Genomic DNA, 22,101 nt, shown 5'->3' with positions numbered 1-22,101 from the left:
AGTAAAATAATAACCAAAAAATTTTAGCAGATCTATTCAATGATCAATTCCATATTAAGACTTCAAATTAGTCCTACACTGAAGGGTAATCGAGATCACAAAGAAGGCAACTGTTTAGCTTTACAGTTTAGTTTTCAGAGCACCTTTATTTGAGACTCACAATTTTTTTTGAAGTCAACAGGGGAGGGAGTCCAATTCCAATTTAAAAAATAATGAGACAAAATCTTGCCCAAGGTCACAGATAATAAAAAATAAAGCCAAGACGAGAACACTGGACTTCTAACTTCCTAACAACTAAGTGGCAGGTTCTCATTCTGGGTATGACAGTTAATATCTAGGTGACCTTAGAAAAGCATTTAACTATTCTGAAAACTCAGTCAAGCTTTAGAATATTTTTTAAAATTTTATAAAAGGGCTAATGAAAAGTCTCTCTTGAGAGCTGATTTCAAAACCTCTGATTCACAGACATATTTGTGATCCACTGAGAAGCCCAAAGCAGTGAAGTTTCAAAAAATAGAACTAGTAATTGGACCATTAAGAGAAAAGCAGCAAGATACAAACAATCAACTTTGTCACCTGAGATGATGTGCAGCATTGAGATGCCTCAATTCAACCAATACTCTGGGTATTAGAAAGGGTGTGTGTATGTCACGGATATTTTTCAAAGAGTTATACTTAAAAATAAATACTACTGCAACTACAGCAAACATTCGAGTTTAAATGTTTAGATGGTACTTCATAGAAATTTGATGACCATCACTTCCTGCACCAAACAAAATTTAATATATGTAGAGTCTGGTAATATTTATTACCAGCAAAAGCACATGAAACATGTGCCCTCATTTTCTATAGGAGAAAGGTACACACTTTTGAAGCCTATTGGAAAGACAATTTCTCCAATGTCTATCAATATGTAAACCACTCATATACTTGGACCTAAAATATATATCTAGGAATTTATCCCAGAGATATTCTTGCACCTATAAGCAAAAATATATATAGAAGTGTATTCATGGGAGTACAAATAATCACAGAACACTGAAAACGTAATAGAAATCTGAAAAATAAGTGCTATCATATCCACACAAAGGAATGTGACGCAGCCATGAAAACTAAGAACACTGGGTGATGATTCGGCGGGAACACTTACATTAAGTAGAAATTCGGGATATGAAACAATTCACATATAATTATAGATAATCATATTTCTAAAAACATAAAAAACATCAGCTACAAACACGTTAATATACATATATACATAGGCTTGTATAAAGATAAAACATTTGCGGTGAAAAAAAATTGGGGTAGTTAAAAGTGGTGTTACAAAATGGGCTGGGAGTCAACTTAGAGCTAAGAAGAGATTACTTCCATTACACAATGATCATTTCTACTAGGCTTTCATCATATTTATTTATTATTTTTACAATAAAACCAAATTCTCAGTAAGAATTCATATAAATATGCATACATAATATCAGAGAGTTGTCATAAAATTTAAGCTAAAGTACATTGCTAAAAGTATTTTGAAGATACTTAAGGGTCTGAATGATTCTTATGTATGTACATGTAAACTTCCAGCTCAAAAAGTCTTTAATAAAGAAAATGTCCCAAAATATTAATTGACAACCTCCTGTTGATGGCAATTTTATGAGAGCAAAGGGCAAATACTGCATTGAGGTCCTAAACATTCCAAACTATAAATGATTCAGAAGAAAAATGTAAGAGAAATAAGAAAATGTAAGAGCAAATAAGGTCCAGAGAAAACAAAAATAATGGTAATTTTTTAAAAAGCAACACGTCTTATATGAGAGATTCAAACAGAAAAAGTAGGGGAATTTTTTTTAATTTCATTGAATTTACTGGGATGACATTAGTTAATAAAATTATATAGGTTTCAAGTGTGCAATTCTGCAACACATCATCTGTATGTTGTATTGTGTGTTCACCACCAAAAGTCAAGTCTCCTTGTGTCACCATTTATACCTTCCTGTATCCTCTTCTCTCTCTCCCCACCCCCCTTTCCTTTTGGTAATCGCCATACTATTGTCTATGTCTATGAGTTTTTTCTGTTTTCCGTATTTATGAGTCTGTTTCTACTTTGTTTGCTTGTTCATTAGTCTCCACATATAAGTAAAATCTTATGGTATTTGAGAAATTTAATATTGCTTGTTTATCAAGAAAAGCCAGAAATTATCTTCCAGGGAAGATTTGTATAGGAATGATAATGTCTAAAATTGTCCTTTACATAATTCAGTTTAGTCCTCTAAAATTCTCTAAAAATGTCACTTACTCTCTTTCCTCCTTGTCTTTCCTCCTTGTTGACTGGAATTCTTGTAATTTCTTTTCCATCTCTTGGTTCTGCAGCTCCAGCTGTACTTTCTCCATCCTCAGTTCTTGAGCATTTCTGATGAGATTTAAAGGCAGAACGTTCATTTGGGATAAATAAACAAACAAAATAAAGGCTACATAATTTTATAGCATCTTTTTCTTTAAGTAAAATTACGAATACTAAATAGTGATAAAGTATTTGAACCGCTTCTTTGTCCTTCTTTGAAACACGGTTTCTAAAGTTAGCATTTGCTTTCTATTAATATTCTTCTTAAATAAAGTATTTCTTCAATTCTTAGGCTTTTGTTTTTCCCATTGCATGGTTAGAGGTTTAAAATCATAGTCCACTTTACATCTGAGCTCTGCCTTTATATGTGAGCAAATATCTGTGACACACAATAGAAAACAAAGGAAATTTTATGTTCTTAATGTTTATACTATCTTTTCTCTAAGAATTCAAGTAGTTTGAAGCACACTATTTAAAAATAATTTTTTCTATATAAGCAGAATTCATATTTTTGCTAAACATTCAGTAAATTTCTACCTTTATGTCATGAAGGTACAATCAAAAATTAAAAAAAAATAAAAGAGCGGAACACTTAGAGAAAACACCCATTAAAGGTGCTGGTACAGGAGCCGTCAAAAAGAACAAATGGAAACTGAGCCAAATATCACCAAATGTTTCCACTGAAGAAAGGCAATGAGAAGAGGCCTTTTCTGAGAACAGAGAAGAGCTTCCTTATAGATTCTTGTACAAGAGATTTTGCTATTAATATCTGAAGCTCATAAACTTTTGACAAAAGCCATTTTCTTCATTTGACAGTTGTGTTCTCTAGTCAGCATTAGTCATTGACTCTTTCATAGGTCTAAGCCAACATAGTTGTCTATCTCTTATGGTCTATCATGAGTTTAAAACTGCATATTCATTATTACATTAGTGCTTTACTCTAAACCTGTAGCATGGGCACCCATGTGTGCTATAGCAAAGAACCAAATTAAGAATAATAGATATCAGAACTAATTTATATAGATGGTTATCATTCACCAAAGGGCAAGTGGGTCAAAGATACATCCCCAAATAGACACAATCCAGACAGAATATAAAAAATGACAGGAGGCAAAGGCCATCCAGCAGATTCAGAGAAGCTGCAAAGATACTGGTGGAGAGCCATTATTTTCATTATACCTGCTCTACAAGGAGTAAATCATCCCCTACTACATAAAATCACTGAACTAAGTAATAGGATTTGAGACCCAATGGAGCTTCCAGTACGGAGAGGGACACAGACAGGCATGGAGGTGACTGAACTGTAGCAGGACGGTGAGCTCGCCAGAGACGCCTAGGGAGGCTGCAGAGCAAACAGGAAAAGCACACACACACCCAGCCTCTGAGACTGCAGGAACAATTCCGGCTGAAAGTGAAGGCTCAACTGGGCCCTAAGGGATGAAAGGACTTAGCCCGTCAAGGGGGTGGCGAGAGCAGTGTTCCAGGATTACAGATCTGTGTAGGCACAAGTAAAAAGAGTGCTGGGCGGGCCAAAGTGCTGGAGGTTCTACGTGCGTGACCAGGAGTTAAGTGCAGGATGGAAGAGTGGGTGGAAATAGAACTTCTGAGGGTTACAGCAGCAAGGTCATAAAGAGCCATATCAGTAATGAGCAACAAGAATCATTAAAAGATTTTAAGAGAATTGATCAAACTTGCTTTTTAGAGAGGTCACGCTGGCTGCATAGTGGAAAACTGAACAAGGGCACAGCCTGGAATCAAGGAAACCAGTTAGGAGACTATTTTAATCATCTTAACCACAGAGACAGTAGAGAAAAATTTGAACATTTGAGAATATAAGAAATGAGAATTACTTGACCTTGGAGACTGACCAGAAGTAGATTAGTGCCCAAGGGAAGCAACAAAGAAAAGACAATCCCAGGTTTCTCACTTGAGTCATCAGGAGGACGTGATGCCATTTCCTGAAATCGATCACTCGGGGTGGGATGAGGACAGATCAGGATTAGTCCCTGAGATGGTCTCCCACCCCAAAGTCTCAAAGGCCTACAATACTTTCCACGTGACTTTCAGAGAAACAATTTGAAAGCACAAATATGACTTTGTCAATCAGTTGCTTAAAGAACTTCTATTGTTTCTGAAGTCCCCACTGTGGTCCAGGAAATGAGTATGACAGAAAAAAAGCACTGGCCCACTGACCAAGTGATCAAGTTTATGGTGGGACTGCATGTGTCTAAAATAAGACAAAGACTTCCTTTTGCAGACAGCTTTGGACTCAGAGCCAGGAGGCCAGGAAAGCCACTGAAGAAAAATCTAAGGTTGATCCTAGGAAGACTGCATCAACACAACAAACCCAAAAGCCAAAAACAATCTATTGAAATGACTTGGGGGCTGTGAAAGAGGTAGTGGGGGGTTGGAGAACACCAAAATATGAGACAAATGTAAGGAAAATTGTTAAGGTAACATCAAATGAAGCTAGGCGTGGAATAAGAAAAGGACAAGAAAGGGAAATCCAAAGTAATTACCACAGAGTGGATGCTCCAGTCCTAGTTTTTATGGGCTGTGGATCAGGGGTGGATCAGGGAGACATACAGGCCAGAAAATAATGATTCCCCCTCATATCCAAGATAAATTCCAATCTCCTTAGTCTGGTATACAAGTTAGCTTGTCATCTATATGACCCTGCCCTCCCTCCAACTTTGTTCTATAAATCCTAGCCAACTGAAAGTCCTCAAACTGTGTAGCCTCTGTGCCTTTGCCCAGGCTGCACCCAACTAACTGCTTGGAGAAGACCTAACCTCACCCCCGCAGGCTGGGCCAAGATCTCGAGGCCCCTGCGCTTTTACATCCTGTTGTGATTCCAGCTGTATTGTAAATGTCATTTTACTCATCCACATTCTCCACAAGCTATTGTACATAGTGGCAAATATTGTGACTTTCTACCTCTGAATCCACCATTCCTTAGCACCCTTAATAAAAGTTTGTTGGATAATGTTTATAAGTCTACACACAGAGACTTGAAGCATATCACTAAAATTAACTAATGCATGCCCCCTTATCTTTTTGCATAAAAAGGGATAATTGGTAACACCAGCAATTGCATTGCTCCCCTCCCCACCACAAAATGGTAATTCTTATCATGATAATGCCATAAATTTGTATTACAACATCTTCTACTTTACACAATGCTTTTACAGCAAATGGGGAATTAGGAAAGCTCTGAAGACACTGAATAACCACAGGACTATTGATCTGGATCAGGGACGTCAGAAACGAAAATTAGCATCTGACAGTCTGGCCCTGGTTGGCGTGGTTCAGTTGGTTGGAGTGTCATTCAAAAACCCAAACACCATGGCTCACGTTCCAGGTCAGGGTGCACGCCTAGGTTGCAGATTTGGCCCCCAATGGGGGTGCATATAAGAGGCAACCTATTCATGTGTCCGTCCCTCTCTCTCTACCTTCCTCCTTCTCTCTCTAAAAAAATCAATAAGCATGTCCTCAGCTGAGGATTAAAAATAAATAAATAAAGTGGCAGTCCCCCTACACATGCTGGCTTGCCCTAGTGATAATTGAGAAAAAGGTTTTGGGGATTCTCAGTGACTCTCAATGGCCACAAGGGCAAACAGCATAGTGACCCTTCGGGTATCCTTGCCATGCCACGAAATTCCCAAGATGCCCAGAACTGCCTGGCTCCGGCTGAATGCATCTAGAACAGAAGGTACTCTTCCAGAGAAAAGGAAATTCAATATAACATCTTTTAACTACACAGAGTGCTAGATTAGTTAGTACTTCCTTTTTCTTCTAAGAGATCACTCACCCGATTAGTGTCCTTAATTTTAAGTTTCTTTCATTTTCTTCAGGCTAATTCTTTTTTTTATTTCAAATAAGTGTCACAAAAATATTTGTAACTTTCTGTTATAGTTTTAATAGTGAGCCCACCCTTCATTTATAACTTTTCCCTTTGATTCCTATGGCATAAATATTTGTGGTCCCTATTTTTAAAATAATATAGATTTATAATATTTCAAACTGAGTCTCTGACAGATAAAAATACCGCTGTGAAGAAAATAGAGATAAACTCACAAAATTGTAGTTCAACTCTAAATACCCTCATGTGAGCCCTGGCTGGTGTAGTTCAATGGATTAAGCACGGGCCTGTGAATCAAAGGGTTGGCGGTTCAATTCCCAGGCAGGGCACATGCCTGGGTTGCAGGCCAGGTCCCCATTGGGGAGTGCATGAGAGGNATATAATTATATTATATTATATTATTATAATATTATAATATTATAAATATTATAAAATATTTATAATATTTCAAACTGAGTCTCTGACAGATAAAAATACCGCTGTGAAGAAAATAGAGATAAACTCACAAAATTTTAGTTCAACTCTAAATACCCTCATGTGAGCCCTGGCTGGTGTAGCTCAATGGATTAAGCACGGGCCTGTGAATCAAAGGGTTGGCGGTTCAATTCCCAGGCAGGGCACATGCCTGGGTTGCAGGCCAGGTCCCCATTGGGGAGTGCATGAGAGGCAACCACACATTGATGTTTCTCTCCCTCTTTCTCTTTCCCTTCCCTTCTCTCTAAAAATAAATAAAGTCTTTTAAAATTTGTAAGTAAATAGTCTCATGTGAAAAGAAGATTTTAAATTACAATATACAGAAACTTTAGTAGCTATTTCTGCTTAAGTAAATAGGCATGTACTCACTTATATTTTAGCTTCACTGAATGTCCAGGTTTTCCCCATGGAAGAACTACAAAATCTTTGGTGTTCATAATTCCTGTTTTAATATTGTCAAAAGATTACTGTGATTTGTGGAAACTTCTGAAAAAGTAACAAAGGCAAAAGAATTATACCAGCGGTAAAGAAGTTAACTTACAAATTTGAAACTGCATATAACTCAGAAAAACTTTAAAAAAAGGAATTGTTACAAGGGAAAAAGCTAAATCAAAGGTTAAACAATAAAGAATTACTATATATGGTTAATTATTATGTTATATAAATATATTTAGTAATATAAAGTAATAAATATAACATTTCTGGAAGAAATAAAATTTTAGCAATAATTATGCAGCAAAAGACTTTGGAAATATTCATCTGAAAATAAAAAATGCATTCATAAAGACAACTAGAGAACATATTTTGGATCATCCTATGTGAAGATTATAAAAATATGTACCATGTGTTTGTCCACATCCAAAAATAATATCCAAAGCTAAATATAGTAAAGAGATACAATCCAAATTTAAAAACCTCCCTTTTTACATAAATGGTAATGTAAAATGAGAATAAGATATGTAATGATTACCCAAAGACATTTTAATATCCTCATTTATCAAAGAAAAACTTAATGATGCTCTGCCTAAGATATAAAATTAGCATATTTAGAAAGAATTCTCAACAATTCTCAACAAGAAATGAAACAAAAAAGATTTTCTGCCTAATTCCAAGTTAACCAGAAAATTATATTATTCAGAACACCCTGTTTCCTGAGCATCCCAAGTATTCATGGCTCTATAATCACTTTCTCTGTAATACTGAATTACTGAATCACATGCGAAACTATTTTATATGAATGAAATTTTCCAAATTCCAAATACTCTTACAAATATACAAAAGGCAATATCATGGAGTCCTTACTCTGAAATGCCCAAGCCATTTTATACTACCAGTTTACATGTGTTCCTGTGTACTCATAACCCCTATAAATATTTATCAAAGCTCTGCCGCCTGAGGTGCTGAGAGGGAGGAAAAAGCCAAAGCCCAGGGATATTTGTTGTCTGGGCTCACGTGGAGTCCAATACGGTATTTAATACTATATATAAAAGCCACAAAACAATGGAGAAATTGTAAGGGCCATAAGACTTCTATGTGTATTAGTAGAAGTGAGAGAATTCAAGCTGGCTAGCATTTGACGACGGCTTTAAGGAGAAGCAGGATTTACGTGTTATGATAGGGACTGAATGAACTTTGCACATTGTAAGGAAGGATAGTTCTTGAATGGGGACAAATGACAGATTCCACTTGGTTGGTGTACAGGCACACGAAGGGGGAAAAGCAGGCATAAGTTCGGAAATGCAGGCTGAGGTCCAGTAACTGGTGCCTTTAAATGCCAACATAAAGCTTTTGGAATTTATTCTGTAGCTAATGAGAGTCACCAAAAGTTTCAGAGGGAAGAACATAAAATAACTCTGGAGGCTTTGCTCAGATACTTCAGAAGAGAAAGTATCAGAATAAGAATAACCGAATGGGAGGCTGTTGTGACTTCAGAGTCTGTGTAATCAAATGACTAGTTCTTCACTGTTGTTCTTTACAGAAAGTCATCACTTCAATGAGCAACCGCGGTTCAAAACACCACTGTCTTGGAACACCTCTTCTGAAACTGAGCAGAATCCATCTTACCCTCAAAAAACATATCCACTCTGTTATGATTCATTTAAAACTAGAAATGATATTGTCCGGCAGAAGTGACTATTTTGTTCAAATCACTCTACCTCTGAATATGAAATCCAGTGTGAAAGAGGAGACTTTTACAGCCTTGTAGGAAATTCTGAAGGGATTTATTCTCTGAAGATAATTCCAAAACGGAATTTCACAAAGTAATTTTATATCATAAACAACGTAGTGATTGCACTAAACATATTTGTGTCTTTGATTAAGAAACATTTACACAGCTGCTCCTCTGTGATCCCATTACTGGTACCGGAGTCAGAATGGTAACTAACATGTGGTGTCTTCCCTCCGAGAACTCACAGCCAAAGGGAAGACCACACAGGCCGCAGCAATACTACGGGGTTTCCCGGCGGAAGTACTTAGGAGGGGTGTCCAATTCAGATTCATTTCTCAACCACCCACTTTTGTCTCTCAACGCTAAAATCAGTGTTAACAAGAACTAAAGGTTCCATAGAAATGGAAAACTAGGACTTTGTTTGATTTGGGGGATGGTCCGTCTTTGTAGGTAAAGTCTTTGAGTCATTTTTATCAAACAGAAACTACAAAAACTATTTTTAAAGAAAACCCCCAGGATGAGTCTTCTCTTTCAGCATAAAGTCTACATATCCCTTTTTGATTATAATCAAAAAATTCAACTGTCGTCATTACCATTATCATTTAAAAAGTAAACAAATCCCCAAAGTTAATATGTCTAATTAATTATAATTATTAAAACTGTTCTAATTTTATGTATACATTGAGACGTATAATACAATTTATGTGCACTGTACATATGCATCAAGCTGATCACAAAGACTGAAGTGAATGAAAGACAAGTCAGCAAATTTCATTAGGAGGCGATGATTCAGATTTACAGTTCTGCTGATAATGTGATTTAGCCAATAAATGGTCTTGTTCAGGGGGCATTTCACTTCACTGAATGCAATTAGTAAGGCGTCTTCTCAATTACACTGAGTTACCCCCATAAACCAATCTTCTTGTATGAAATAAAAAGAAAGATTATAATTGAGAGCCATGCTGTTCTGCCTGTTTCCTTTCTTAAAACCAACAGAGAATCGGTCACCTTTTTAGGGGACAGCAAGAAGATAACAGTGTCATCAGGAAGAATAGCAAAGCACAAAACTTCAGCTGCCTAACAGAACCAGGGAAACACAGATAAAAATCCCTATTACGCAAACCTCGTGGTTCCACCTGTCCTCTGGCCACTCATTTTTTTTTATCATTAAATACCAAAAGTTTAGTAGTTATTTTGGAAAATTTTCTAGTTACCTGGTTTATTAGGCTGCATCATTTTTCTGAGCCCAACCTTGTTCTTCCCCACACACGTACCAACAATATGACTCAAAATTATCCGAGATGGTTTGATGATCCTTCTACACAGCTCTCATTCTGATTACAACCCCCCGGCACCCAGGCCTGCTGCCATGGGATGGCATCAGGGAAATTATGGTGAACTGTAAGCTCAACAACTCAGAGCATTCATCAGAGTTGCCGTCGTCCCTAGAGGGTTTACCATCCCACCACTGGTAGAATGGGAAGTTTGGGGAAACCATTTTCAAGAGGGGCCATTTTTTAATAACTGAAAACTTATCTAAAGCTACTTGATTTTTCTAAAAACCATGATCATCTTCGATCGGAAAGTTTAACAGCCAATAAACAAGGATTTTGGGGGGTTAGCACATACTTTAAAAGGGTCAAATAAGCAAACACTTTTGGGGTGGATCAACATGTGTACCATGAACTTAGAAATCAGAGACCTGTGCAAGACATATTAAATGAAAATGAATGTAAATAAAAATAATAGTTTTAAACTCTAAAAAGTTCTAACTTTAATATTTATCTGATACCTTTATTCTAGATATACACATTTTATTTGAAATTTTTAAAGGACTATTTATATTTAGAGGGGAAGGGAAGGAGAGAGCAAGAACTCTTGTGGGTCCCCCAATGTATGGTTGCCTCTCATGGGTCCCTCACTGGGAACTGGCCTGCAACCCAGGTATGTGTCCTAACTGGGAATTGAACCGCGATCATGTGGTTTGCAGGCCTGCACTCAATCCACTGAGCTACACCAGCCAGAGCTGAATTTTTTAAAGAAAAAACTGGTAATATATAATCCTGAGTATAATGTCTTGTGCTTGAGTGCCCTACTAAGTAAATATCTGTCATTTTCTTCTAGCACAAGCCCTAAAAGGAAACCAGGCACTGACTTTCAAGCTGCACTCAGTCTTCTAGCCAACCCACCCATCCCTTCATTAAACTTGGTGTCAGGGCACTAAGCAGAACTCCAGCCCCCTATGTTTTACCTTGTGTGCAGGCTCCCTTGAGAACTCAGAGCATTTCTTTGGATGTTAAGGGGCAAGACATCTTCTTAAAATACTCTCCAATTAAAATGATGAGTGGTATTAAAAGGTACTGAGTTTAGGTTCAGAAGGCCTTGTGTCAGTGATCTCTGAGCTTCACCTCAGACACATGATGAAGGTGGTAAGGATGACCCCTACACCCCCATTTGAAGGAAGTCAAACAAAATCTCTCTGATCTGTGGCCTGGAAGACAGTGGGCCCCTAAAGAACCTCCAGAGACCGTGGGGTCCGGGGAAAGGGGCAGCCTTAGCAACTCCTTGGGAATGGAATGAGGGAGTGTCAAAGGCTCTGCTGTACCCACAGCTTCCCTAATTGTATCTATTGCATGTAATGAGCCTCTGTATCAGATTTAATATAAGCACACTCTTCTACAACTTAAAAAAAGTTTGAAAGGCATGATAATAGAGCAATATACAAGTTTTATTAATTCTGTATCAGCTAAAAACATCTGATTATAGATAGCAATAAAAATATTAAATGTATAAACCCTTTCAGTATAAACCCTAACCTAAGCCTTTTCATATATTTATTTATGTATTTCTATGTTATCTCTCCCACCGATTCTCACATAATCAACTCTTACTGTAGGTACACCCTTGTGAATATTTTAGGAATGGGAAAATTATGGCATGCATCCAAGATTGGTAACAAAGCCAGAAATTACAATTTTATTCCATCTTGTTAGCTTCTCTTAAGACTCAAAATCTAAATATGGTTCCATTTACTTAAAATGATTCATTCATTTCCTTTGGATTCATCCCCTTTTGTACTCTTAATGTCATAAAAAGGGATGTTGAAAGAACTGTTTAACATCAAATATTTTCTTAATTTTACATCAATATATTTAAACACCATTACAAAATCTTTTGAGTGTCAAATCGCTCTAATGAAATGGGAGGCCACAAGTTTTTGTCTCTAACCTGTTCCCCGTACCCACAGGAAAAAAACCCATCTCTCTGCTTGGTACTTAACATCTTCCATTACGCATCCCAATCGTCCTATGCCTTGTGCTTAATTTTCTACTTCTCTGCTAAGTTTTATTTTCTATTCAGTGCTCAGTTAGAAGGCCACCTCTACCATGAATATTTCTTCCATCAAAATTGAGTTTCACCAATTTTGTAGATATCATATGTATCCATTACACCTATTTGTTATTATATACTGCCTCCTATTATTATTTTTTGTCTTACTTTCCTTATATAGGTGTTGTCTCCCCAAGTATCTCAAATACTTGACGGTAATCTCACCTTTAGTCTTTGAATCCCCAGCGATTAGTAGAAGGCCTAATGTACTGTGCCAACAATAATGTGGTAAGTTTTAAGTATTTAATTTTTTTCTACTGCTTTGAATTTATTGCACAACCCACCTTATAATTTTTTAAATGAATATAACACCTTTCCCACTGCAACGTATCTTTTTGTTTTCTTTTTTCCAGTATCCTACCAGACTGTGATGAGTTTTCTACAAATATACATGGAGCACTTCTTCTGTGACAGGTATCAGGTGAAGCACTGAGGAGCAAGGTGGACCAAAGTACCCATTCCTAACTAAACTTACACTCCAGTAAAGAAATTAGGAAGAAAATTAAAAACAAATAAAGTAGTCATGTAAAGTATTGTGTTTTGAAGCAAATTGAGGACTGAGATACTTTCAAATAATTTCAAATAATTAATTTGTAATACAACTGGCAATATGATGGTAGATTAATTATTTGAAATTTCAAATAATTAATTTGTAATACAACTGGCAATTTGATGGTAGGTGACAGACCTCTGTGTAACTTCCAAGTTGCTAGAGGGAGCTGTAGGGTTTAACAAGTTTTCAGTTTGCATAGTTTTACCTTGTTAAGTTTCGACTTGCTACGACTTTCTTTTTTTGAGACTGCTAGCTCTTGATTTTAAAAAATGCATAATTGAACCTATATATCTGAGCACCTCTAACGCTGATTTGGGAAAGAAGGAAAAAGTTCCACAGCTGCAGTTTAGTCAGTTGGGGATCAGGCGTCCTTCTCACTGACCTTCACTTTGGAGAAGTGCACTTCGGCAATGAAGTGGGTGCACGTGGCAGCCACGTAGAAAGAAGGCTAGGAAGGGGGATGCGATCATGGTATTTCAGGTACCAATTTTTTTTCTAAGGCGCAAATGGCTTCAAAGAATAAAAGAGACCAGCATTAAGGTCGGGTTGTAGAAGGGGTACCATTGCCAAAGGCCCGGTTTCGCGGCCTGAGGTTCACCCTTGGTTCAGGTCGTCACTAGCAACACTAGCCGGGAAGTGTTTTGCTGATAGAAAAGAAGACTATTCAACTCCTGAGGTCCAGGCCGCGTCTTGCAGCCCGCGGGCCAGGCACTGCGTCGTCGGGTACCTGGTAGGAGCTCGGCGATCACCTTTCGGCCCGGCGATCTCGACTCCAACAGGAACCCAGTCTCCCCCGCGATCTCACCGGGCTCCCCAGCCCAGACGCGGCGCGCTGCCCCGCCAGGCGGACCCCGAGGCCCTCTGCCCGCCGCCGCCTGCCCACCTGGAGACCCCAGACTTCCGCGTCACCGCCGCTGGTCCTGCTGCCCTGAGCTTCCGCCTTGGTCTCCTTGGTTACCGCGTTTCTTCCGTACCCATAGCAACCGGAATGCTGAGTCCTGCCGCTGTCTGCCGGCAGAGGGAGCAGAGGAGCCACTCCGGGGTAGGGACGGAGTAGGGAAGAGGGGAACCTAGGAAAGGAAAGGGCTTCGAGGCTCCGCAGACCCTGGAGGCTTTCTGCTGGAGTGGATAACACTTGGCTACCACTTACTGAGCCCTCCTTTGTAATATTTTATCCATCCTCAGTACAGCCCCATATATATCTAAGAAAATTAAGGCACAGAAGGTTTCAATAACAGCCCAAAAGTACAAGGCCAGCAAAGGGCAGACGCAAGAAGAAGGAACACAAGCAAGTCCAGAGCTGTCGTATATCTGCTCTGCTCCAGCGCTCCTCAAAGGTCGCAATAGACAAAGTCAAGACGAGGTCTCTTGGCAAACTCAGAACTCTATTTCTTTAAACCAATATAACAAACATCTCCCGTGGAGAGCTTATTTTTGACCTTTTTAATCTGTTGTAATTTTTATTGCTGTTTTTATATTCTGCAGCTAGAATGGGTGGTTGCTTCTGCAGTTAGTGGGTCCAAAAACACAAATCTGTGCGTATCCACACTGACTTCCCCTTGTTACTGGACTAATAATCTCAACAGCTGTGGTAAAGATACTACACTTCGCCCCGCAGCTTTCCACCATGATGTGCCTGCCAATCTGCCAATACTCAAATGAATAATGTTTTGTTTACTCATGTGATGTTTTTCCTTGGCAGATTCAATCATGTAAGATTATAACCAGAACAGACAAGGAAGAACAACGATAGTCTGTGGTCATGACTCTGGACTTTGAAATCACAGCAGATCTGAGTCATACTTCTAAGACTTGCCACATTGTACCTGCTGTGTGACCCCGAACAAGTTATAACACCCAGTTTAACTGGTAACATTACCCTTAGTCCACACACGGTGTAGTGTGGAATAGTAAATGAACCAATGTATATTAAGTCTTTAGCACAAAGCCATAATGTGGCACAGGCCCATAAGAGGTACTTAATAAATGGGAAGGTGATGGTGGTGGTGTGACGGTGGTTGTTGTCATCTTAGTGCTTACAGTATAAATTCACTAGGTCCTTCCTTTCAATCTCACACAGTGACAAGTTTTAAATGGATGTGCCATATTCCTAAACGTTTCTTACTCAGGACTGTGTTTCCCAATAGATAGCTGTGCTCTTCAGATTACTGGGAAAGGTTTTCATTATGCATTCATTCATTCATTCATTCATTCAACAAATATTTATTGGGAATCCACCATTCCATGTTCTAAAACTATGGTAGTGAAAAAAACACAACTGTCAAGTATATATTTTAATGGAGGAAGAAAGACAATTAATAAACATATACATCTATGGCAGGTGTTTTAAAGGGAGGGCAGAGTAAAGAAAACATTATCAACACTTCAAATTTATGTAAGGTCAGGGAAGTTTCTGAATGCAGAGATAGAGACACACATGGGCTAATGAGGGCAAGGAATATTCCAGCCCAGGAACAGGAAACAAACGTCACTTCTGATGTAATGAAGAGCAGTATTTTATGTAAAACTCTGATCACTTCTGTACAGCACTTTTTTTTTTTACTTCAGAAAAGAATTCTTAAAAGTATATGCTGGTATAATAGTAAAATTAAACTTATGAAAATAATATACAAAATATCCTGGCACTTGTCAAAATTATTAATGGGCATCATCTTGCTTATATTTAGGGAAATATTTCAGTTCATGCACAGCTATACAAAACAAATCAAAGCCCCCCCAAATAATAATAATCCCATTCCACATTACAGAGCAAAATCAAAAACTGTGAAGTGTTTGTCTTTCAGAACCATGATGAGTAACAAAATGAAGAGTTTGTCTTTCAGAACCATATAAAAACAACGACACCTTTAGAGAGACAATATCCTGAAGCAGAGAGCATTTAACTAACAAACCAGCAATTCAGCAAATAATTTACCAAGTTTGTATCAGGACTCCTAAAAGTTTTTGCAAATTCATGCTTCATTGTGCTAGTGTGAAGACAGGATTTGAATGCCAGTTTTCTAAACTAGGGATATTCAATTTAAAGAGATAAAGATTACCCAAGAGTAAGAAATTGAGAGCATGGATTTACTGAATTAAAAGGGTAGCTTCAAGGTCATACTTAAAAAGATACATTCTCTCTCTCTCCCTCCCTCTCTCACACCCACATCCACATGCACACTTCCATTAAGCAACCCCATCTTAATAAGCAACCTCATTTTCTCATTGGTAGGTAGGCCACTGCCTAAAGGAAAACTGGGGCAGGCCCCAGGACTTTTCTGGTCAGTTGCAGTAATAAAAGTGCTTAGATGAGGAAGAAAAATGTCCGGTCTCACATAATTAATTGTCAAAGCTTTGCACGTGATTTCGCATTGAGGTTGTCGTCCTTTTGCAGTTGCCAGGCATGCTGACTGCAGGCAAACATGAAGTCAGGGACCTGCTAAGAAAGGCTTGTGGCCCTCGGCTTTTCTTGTCTGACTTAAACTCACTGAGCATAATATTCTCAAGATCCATCTATGTTGTCGATAATAGCAGTATTTCATCTTTTCCTACGGCTGAGCAGTACTCTGTTGTACATCTGCACCACATCTTCTTTACCCGATCATCTACTGAAGGACACTTCAGTTGTTTCTCTGTCTTGACCACCATGAATAAGGCTGCAATGAACATAGGGGTGTGTATGTCTTTGCAAATAAATGTTTTCAAATTTTGGGGGTAGATGCCCCAGAAGAGGGGTTACTGGATCATATGGTAACCCTATTCATAATTTTTTGAAGAACTTCCATATATGAATATGGAATATTCCATATTGAATTTCGCTTATATGTGGGAAACAAAGTTGAAATCAATAAGTACACAAGAAAAACAACAAAACTCATAGACACAGACAACAGTGTGGTGAGTACAAGTGGGAAGGAGAAGGGAGGGTAGTGAAGGGTAAGGGGTTCAAATATATGCTGTTGGAAGATTTGACTTTGGGTGATATAGAATTGTACACTTGAAACCGATATAATTTTATTAACCAATGTAACCCAAGTAAATTTAATTGAAAATGCTTATGCTTCTATTTCTCACCATTCATTCTTGCTTCAGTCTTACTTATTGCCTGTATTAGGGTCACAGAAAATGGTAAGGATTAAAACAGAAGAGCCCTAACTTGACAGGGATTGATCTTTCCAGATGTTTAAAGCTGTGGATGAAAAAGGGGTTCTATGGAAAGTAACTTCACAGAGTGATCTGACCATAAATTCTGAACGGAGCAGGTCTTATTGTAGTCAGTCATGCCCTAGGCATACAGCTTTTTAGTGGAAGGCTTTTTTGCTTTAAGCAAACCCTGTTCATTGTTTCTGGGCATCTAGGGTAACGCACTTTTGAAATGCCCCTTTTCAAACTCTTCAAGAGAGCACATAATCTTAACTGTGTTGTAATCCCACCCCCGCCTTGCTGTCTCCCACCTTCGTGTAGTCTTCCTTGCAGTTCCTCCTTCATTCAGGTGCATAAAAAAAGCTGCAAACTGTCATTTTAGGAAGCATTTTTCTTAGTCTGTTGAGATCTTGCTTCCAGGTATATCCTCTGTTTGCCTCAAATAAAATTTTAGAAAAACTCTCAGTCATATCAGGCATTCTATGTGAACTAATCTGTCTAATCCCAAGAGACTGCCATCCACTGGGAACCTCCTACCTAAATTCCTTTAGATGCCGGTCAAGGCATTCTCCTCTTACTTACTGAGCTGCTTACTGGATGCTAGGCATCGAGTGATTATTCTCACTTCTCGCTGCAGGCTCTCAGGTGTCCTCCTGGACGGCATTTTAAGTAACCCAGTTTCTCTTAAATTTTTGCCTGTTTCTGGTCTGACCTACAGAAAATACTCTTGCATGCTTTGCCCTGCCACACCGTGGCGGAGCGGGACAGCCAGCAGAGTTGCCTCTCTTTGGCCCCCAGATCGGCAACCAGCCACCCTGACAATTGCGCTTCTGACTCCTCAGATGAGAGTTACAAGCCTGCCCAGTGTCCCCAGCTGTAGGGGCCCACGGGCGTAATTTTCACCAGGCTTCACGTAACAATCAGGGGCTGTTAAATGACATCGGTCAAAGCCTGGAAATAAGGAATAACACATACTTTTCAATGTTCACTCTAAGAGCCCACTCCAAAGTTACCTTATTCTCTAAGAAAATATACCTTTTTGTGATTATCATTTACTATTCGTAAGGCTCTGAAACTTTCCAAGTAACAGTCCTCTAGATAAAATAATTCCCGAGCTCAGGGTTTCACTGCCCTGTACTACGATTACCAGTTTTGTATCCAACCTGGAAATCGTATATCAGTGTGTCTGGTCAATATCCCTACATAGTCAACCTAGCAAATTTTTCTGAACCAGCTTTACCATTCTGGTTGCTCCGTCCTTAATGAATGAAATAACCAGCGGAACAAGTACATTCTGTATTTATAAAACATCGTTTTCTTAACTACTGAAATAATAATAATAATTATTATTATTATTATTAATTATTTTTGTCCAACAAAAATGCAATTCAGAAGTAAGGACTAAATGAAGACATTTTTAAAAAGAAAAAGTCTAAATGAAGTTGCAAAAAAACCCTTATAATATTGACTTTGGTTAGAAGAAACACCCTTTATAAATGTCTTTCTTTTTTCTTACTGCACATAATTTTCAATAGGATGTTTACCAGGAAACTGGATAACTCCAAACTTTTCCCAGACTCCTTCCAATCCCCCTTAACCCTTTCCTTCCCAGGGGTACATCCCCCACGTGGTCCAGGCTGCTCAGTATTTATGCCTTGTGCCTGGCTCAGTGGGGGCAAGACCCCTGATGGGTGCACCCTCATCTCAGGAACAGGATTTACATATTTCTCCTTCTGCGCAGTTTCTCCTCAGTTTACAACACTGCCTCTCCTTCTGCTTGCTGCTCTTTAAATGTTTGTTTTTCAGGATTGTATCTATGCCCTTCTCTTTCTTTCTTCTTTATTAAATTTATTGGGGTGACATTGGTTAATAAAATCATACAGGTTTTATGTGGACAGTTCTACAATATGTCATCCATATATTTTATTGTGTGTTCACCACCCCAAGTCAAGTCTCCTTCCTTCACCATTAATCCCGCTATACCCTCTCCTTGAAGTTATTTTTGATATCAAGCCCTTCTCTCTGGAAGGGAGGTGGAACAGATAGAATACCAGCAATTCAATCTCCACTTCACTTCTTGGCTCCTCAGCCTCTTTTTATAGGCAGACGTTGGTGATCAGTTCACGACTGCAAAACTAGTTCTCTAGCTTCTCCTTTTTACAAGTCCTGAAATGCATCCTTCCTTTGAAATGGAACGTCTACATCCTTCATGCCTTGGCAGATACTAAATATCACATCCCATTACATATGTGTGGAATTTTCTAAATTGTCAAGAATAGCTGAGCTTTAGAGCCCACATAAAATTACAAAAAGATTTCTCAAAAACCTAAATTAGTATGATGTGAATATATTCAATTGTGTCTGAAGGGCTAAACTTAAAAGAAGGAAAAGAGAGAAACTCATAGTTAGGAGATGACATTGTCCTTTTGTAATATTTTTCAGCACTATAATTTCTGGCTGTCACCCATGACACAGAATTCTTCAGTAAGTAAATTTTCATAACATAAGGCAATTATTACTGATGTTTCACAAGTGTAGGAAAGTCTTCACATTATATGATAAATTTCTGCTTCCTACAGTGTGAAATTCTTTCTCAGTTGAAAAATAAATACACAGCCTTGTTGGATGGGCATAGTTTCACCTACTGAGGATCCATCCAACACTTGTTCTATCATAGACTCTGCCCTCAGATGGATACAGAGGAGAGCAAAGATTGGATATCTCGCCTTCAGGAACTCATTGTCTACTGAGGGAAGAGAGGGTGTAGAGAAACAAATTTAATATGTAACATAGCAAGTACAATATGTATTTAGAGTGTACAAGAGCCTGACGTGTGTGGCATGATCAGAATTTCTGTATGTTTCAAACCTATTATATGTGGCAGGGAGACAAGGATGGAAATTATGCCAGGGACACATTTAAAAGCACCTCAAACATTACACTGTTCACAAGAGAAACTCCAAAATTGTTTTAAAACAAAATATTCATCTCAATATGCTTATAGCAACATCTTTTAAAAGTGATTCTGGTGGCAATGTGAAGATGAGTAAAAGGAGAAGATGGAGACAAAGAAACAAGTTTAAAATATCTTGGTCCAAGTTAAAAATGATGAGTCTGGGATAAATCAAAGTAAAGGGCACAGACCCAGTGAAATAGATCCAAGGGGTTTCCTTGAACTCCAACAAGGCTTAAGACTGAAGAAATGTAATTGCTGAGAAACAGGAAACAGTTCACAGGCAGTGGGGATGAGGAGGTGACACAGAAATGAGTTCAGTTGTAAGATTTTGCTTAAAGATGGCAATAGGAGTGACACAAATAAAATGTGAGGCCTAGTTATTGGAGAAGTGACTGGTCATGCACATTAGTGTGTCATCAGCATATAGAGAGTAACCAAAGCTAAAAGGAGAATTGAAAATGTCCCAGAAGCCTTCAAAAATCTACAGAGGAGATGGTTTTGAGAGAGATATCCATCCGGCATTCCTAACGTAGACCAATATGAAAGCCACACCAGGTTTACTTTATCCAGCAATATTTATTGCAAGGTCCTCCCGAATGAGTTTGATGACATGAATAACTTTATTAACATGATCTTCAATTATTCCTTGTCATTCATACATTTACAGCCAAGAAACATGCACTGCATGCAGCAGTAATAAAATAACTGGCATCAGTCCCTAAAATATCTGTTGCCAATAGCAATTCACCCACGTACAATTACAGAGCAGGTCTAGAGTGGGTGAAGGTAGAACTCACCTGATGCGGTGTTTAGAAAGCTACTTTATTGAAACATCATGCTTTTGAGAGGTTTTCCCTAAATTCTCTAATTTAACATGAGGCTAGTATTTCTCAGTACCATCCAGAAATCGATAAACAACTATAATGGGCTCTGATAACCGGCCCTCCTACATCTCCCTTTTCCTGGAAACAGTTTGTGTGTCTTGGTAGCAATGTTCTCCTATATGACCCCGCCTACCCTTGCAATGGGTTATTGGACAGGAGTCCAAACTGAACCCACTGGATTCTCTCCTGTGAGAAGGGGGCATTGAGACCGATAGGTTCTTGGCTTAACAATACTCTGTCACATGGACAATCAGAAGAAAGAAAGGATGAGCAGAGGAGAAAAAGAGGAAAGGAGGAAATTTTATGAAGGTTTTCCTTTCTTGAGGACTAACTACATTCTACCCTTGGGTCCCAGGATACATCCCTGTATCCTTAAAATAAATCGGCTTTGTTTCTCAAACACGCATGACACGATTTCAGTTGTACAGAACAAAGAGTCTGGACTAAGAAGACTGCCAGAATTGTAATATAAAATAACTTCCTTTATAAGGCAAGTCCAAAGTGCACATTCCCAGCAAATTCTTTTAAACAACAGTAGAATTAATATGTTTCTCATAATTTGAAACTAATATCCCTACATATAAAAAGACAGGAAAGTTATCTGACATTTTTTGAAGCCATTCCCTCAAAAAAAACCTAACACCTTCTGTTTATTTTTTAATCAGTTTAATTTCTTAGTTTAAGTTTAGTGATGCCAGTTTTGCTAGTAGACAATTATTAATAATTGATGTAGCTTTAGGAGAAAGCTCATCATTTTTAAAAATCTAGCTTTTCAGAGAAAAAATCATTCATTTCTGATCCTTGCCAAGTTTTAATAAGTGAACCCAAGTGTCTCCTTGGGATTTATGCACGATTAGCTATACTTCAATTGGAAAATTTGCATTCTTCTCTCAAGCACTCAAGCTGGGAAGCACAAAACAAGAGTTACAAGGTTTGCTTGACATGAAATGTCTAACAGTAATTTACTTTCGTCAATTTTGTTTTCCCACAGTTCTGATTTCCAAAGAAAGATTTTTAATCAGATTTTGTGAAACACTTTATAATAACAGAGTTATCTTTGCAGAAATTGTTCCCAAAACGTTCAAAAAAAGCTGTCACAACTCTCTCCATTGCAGAACAAACTAGATTTTTCATTCTCTTGCCCACTGTGAGTCAACATGACCGTGTACCCATCTTCACATTAACTCAGAAAAGCATACACATCTAATGTAGCTAGCTTTCATGAAAGTGTGGACATTTACCAAGTAGTTATTGAAGACCTACTATGTTCCAAGTACTTCGATAGATAATGACTACAACCACAAACAAGACAGATTAATATTCTGTATTTTCTG

At 38.2% G+C, this 22,101-nt stretch overlaps 1 protein-coding gene across 4 annotated transcripts in view; it reads right to left on the bottom strand.

Moving 5' to 3' along the window:
• ZBBX (zinc finger B-box domain containing) overlaps nucleotides 1–13,723 on the bottom strand; it is a 99,822-nt gene extending 86,099 nt beyond the window's left edge. For 3 of the 4 annotated variants that reach the window (XM_037046604.1, XM_037046606.1, XM_037046607.1), the window contains exons 1-3: nucleotides 13,668–13,723; nucleotides 7,041–7,157; nucleotides 2,291–2,404 (exon numbers count right to left, since the gene is read on the bottom strand). In XM_037046604.1, coding sequence (XP_036902499.1) covers nucleotides 2,291–2,404; nucleotides 7,041–7,108 — 182 coding nt within the window. In that variant the 5' untranslated portion in view covers nucleotides 7,109–7,157; nucleotides 13,668–13,723. Of the gene's footprint in view, nucleotides 1–2,290; nucleotides 2,405–7,040; nucleotides 7,158–13,511; nucleotides 13,578–13,667 lie in introns of those variants that run through there. The other variant, XM_037046605.1, reaches the window with a different exon arrangement.
• Between the last annotated feature and the right edge of the window lie 8,378 nt (nucleotides 13,724–22,101).

This window comes from Sturnira hondurensis, unplaced genomic scaffold, assembly GCF_014824575.4.
Source record: "Sturnira hondurensis isolate 20B ecotype Veracruz unplaced genomic scaffold, ASM1482457v3 Scaffold0005279, whole genome shotgun sequence".
NCBI classification, from domain to species: Eukaryota; Metazoa; Chordata; class Mammalia; order Chiroptera; family Phyllostomidae; genus Sturnira; species Sturnira hondurensis.
Note: the sequence above shows the minus strand (reverse complement) of the source record. Positions and strands in the feature narration are given on the sequence as shown.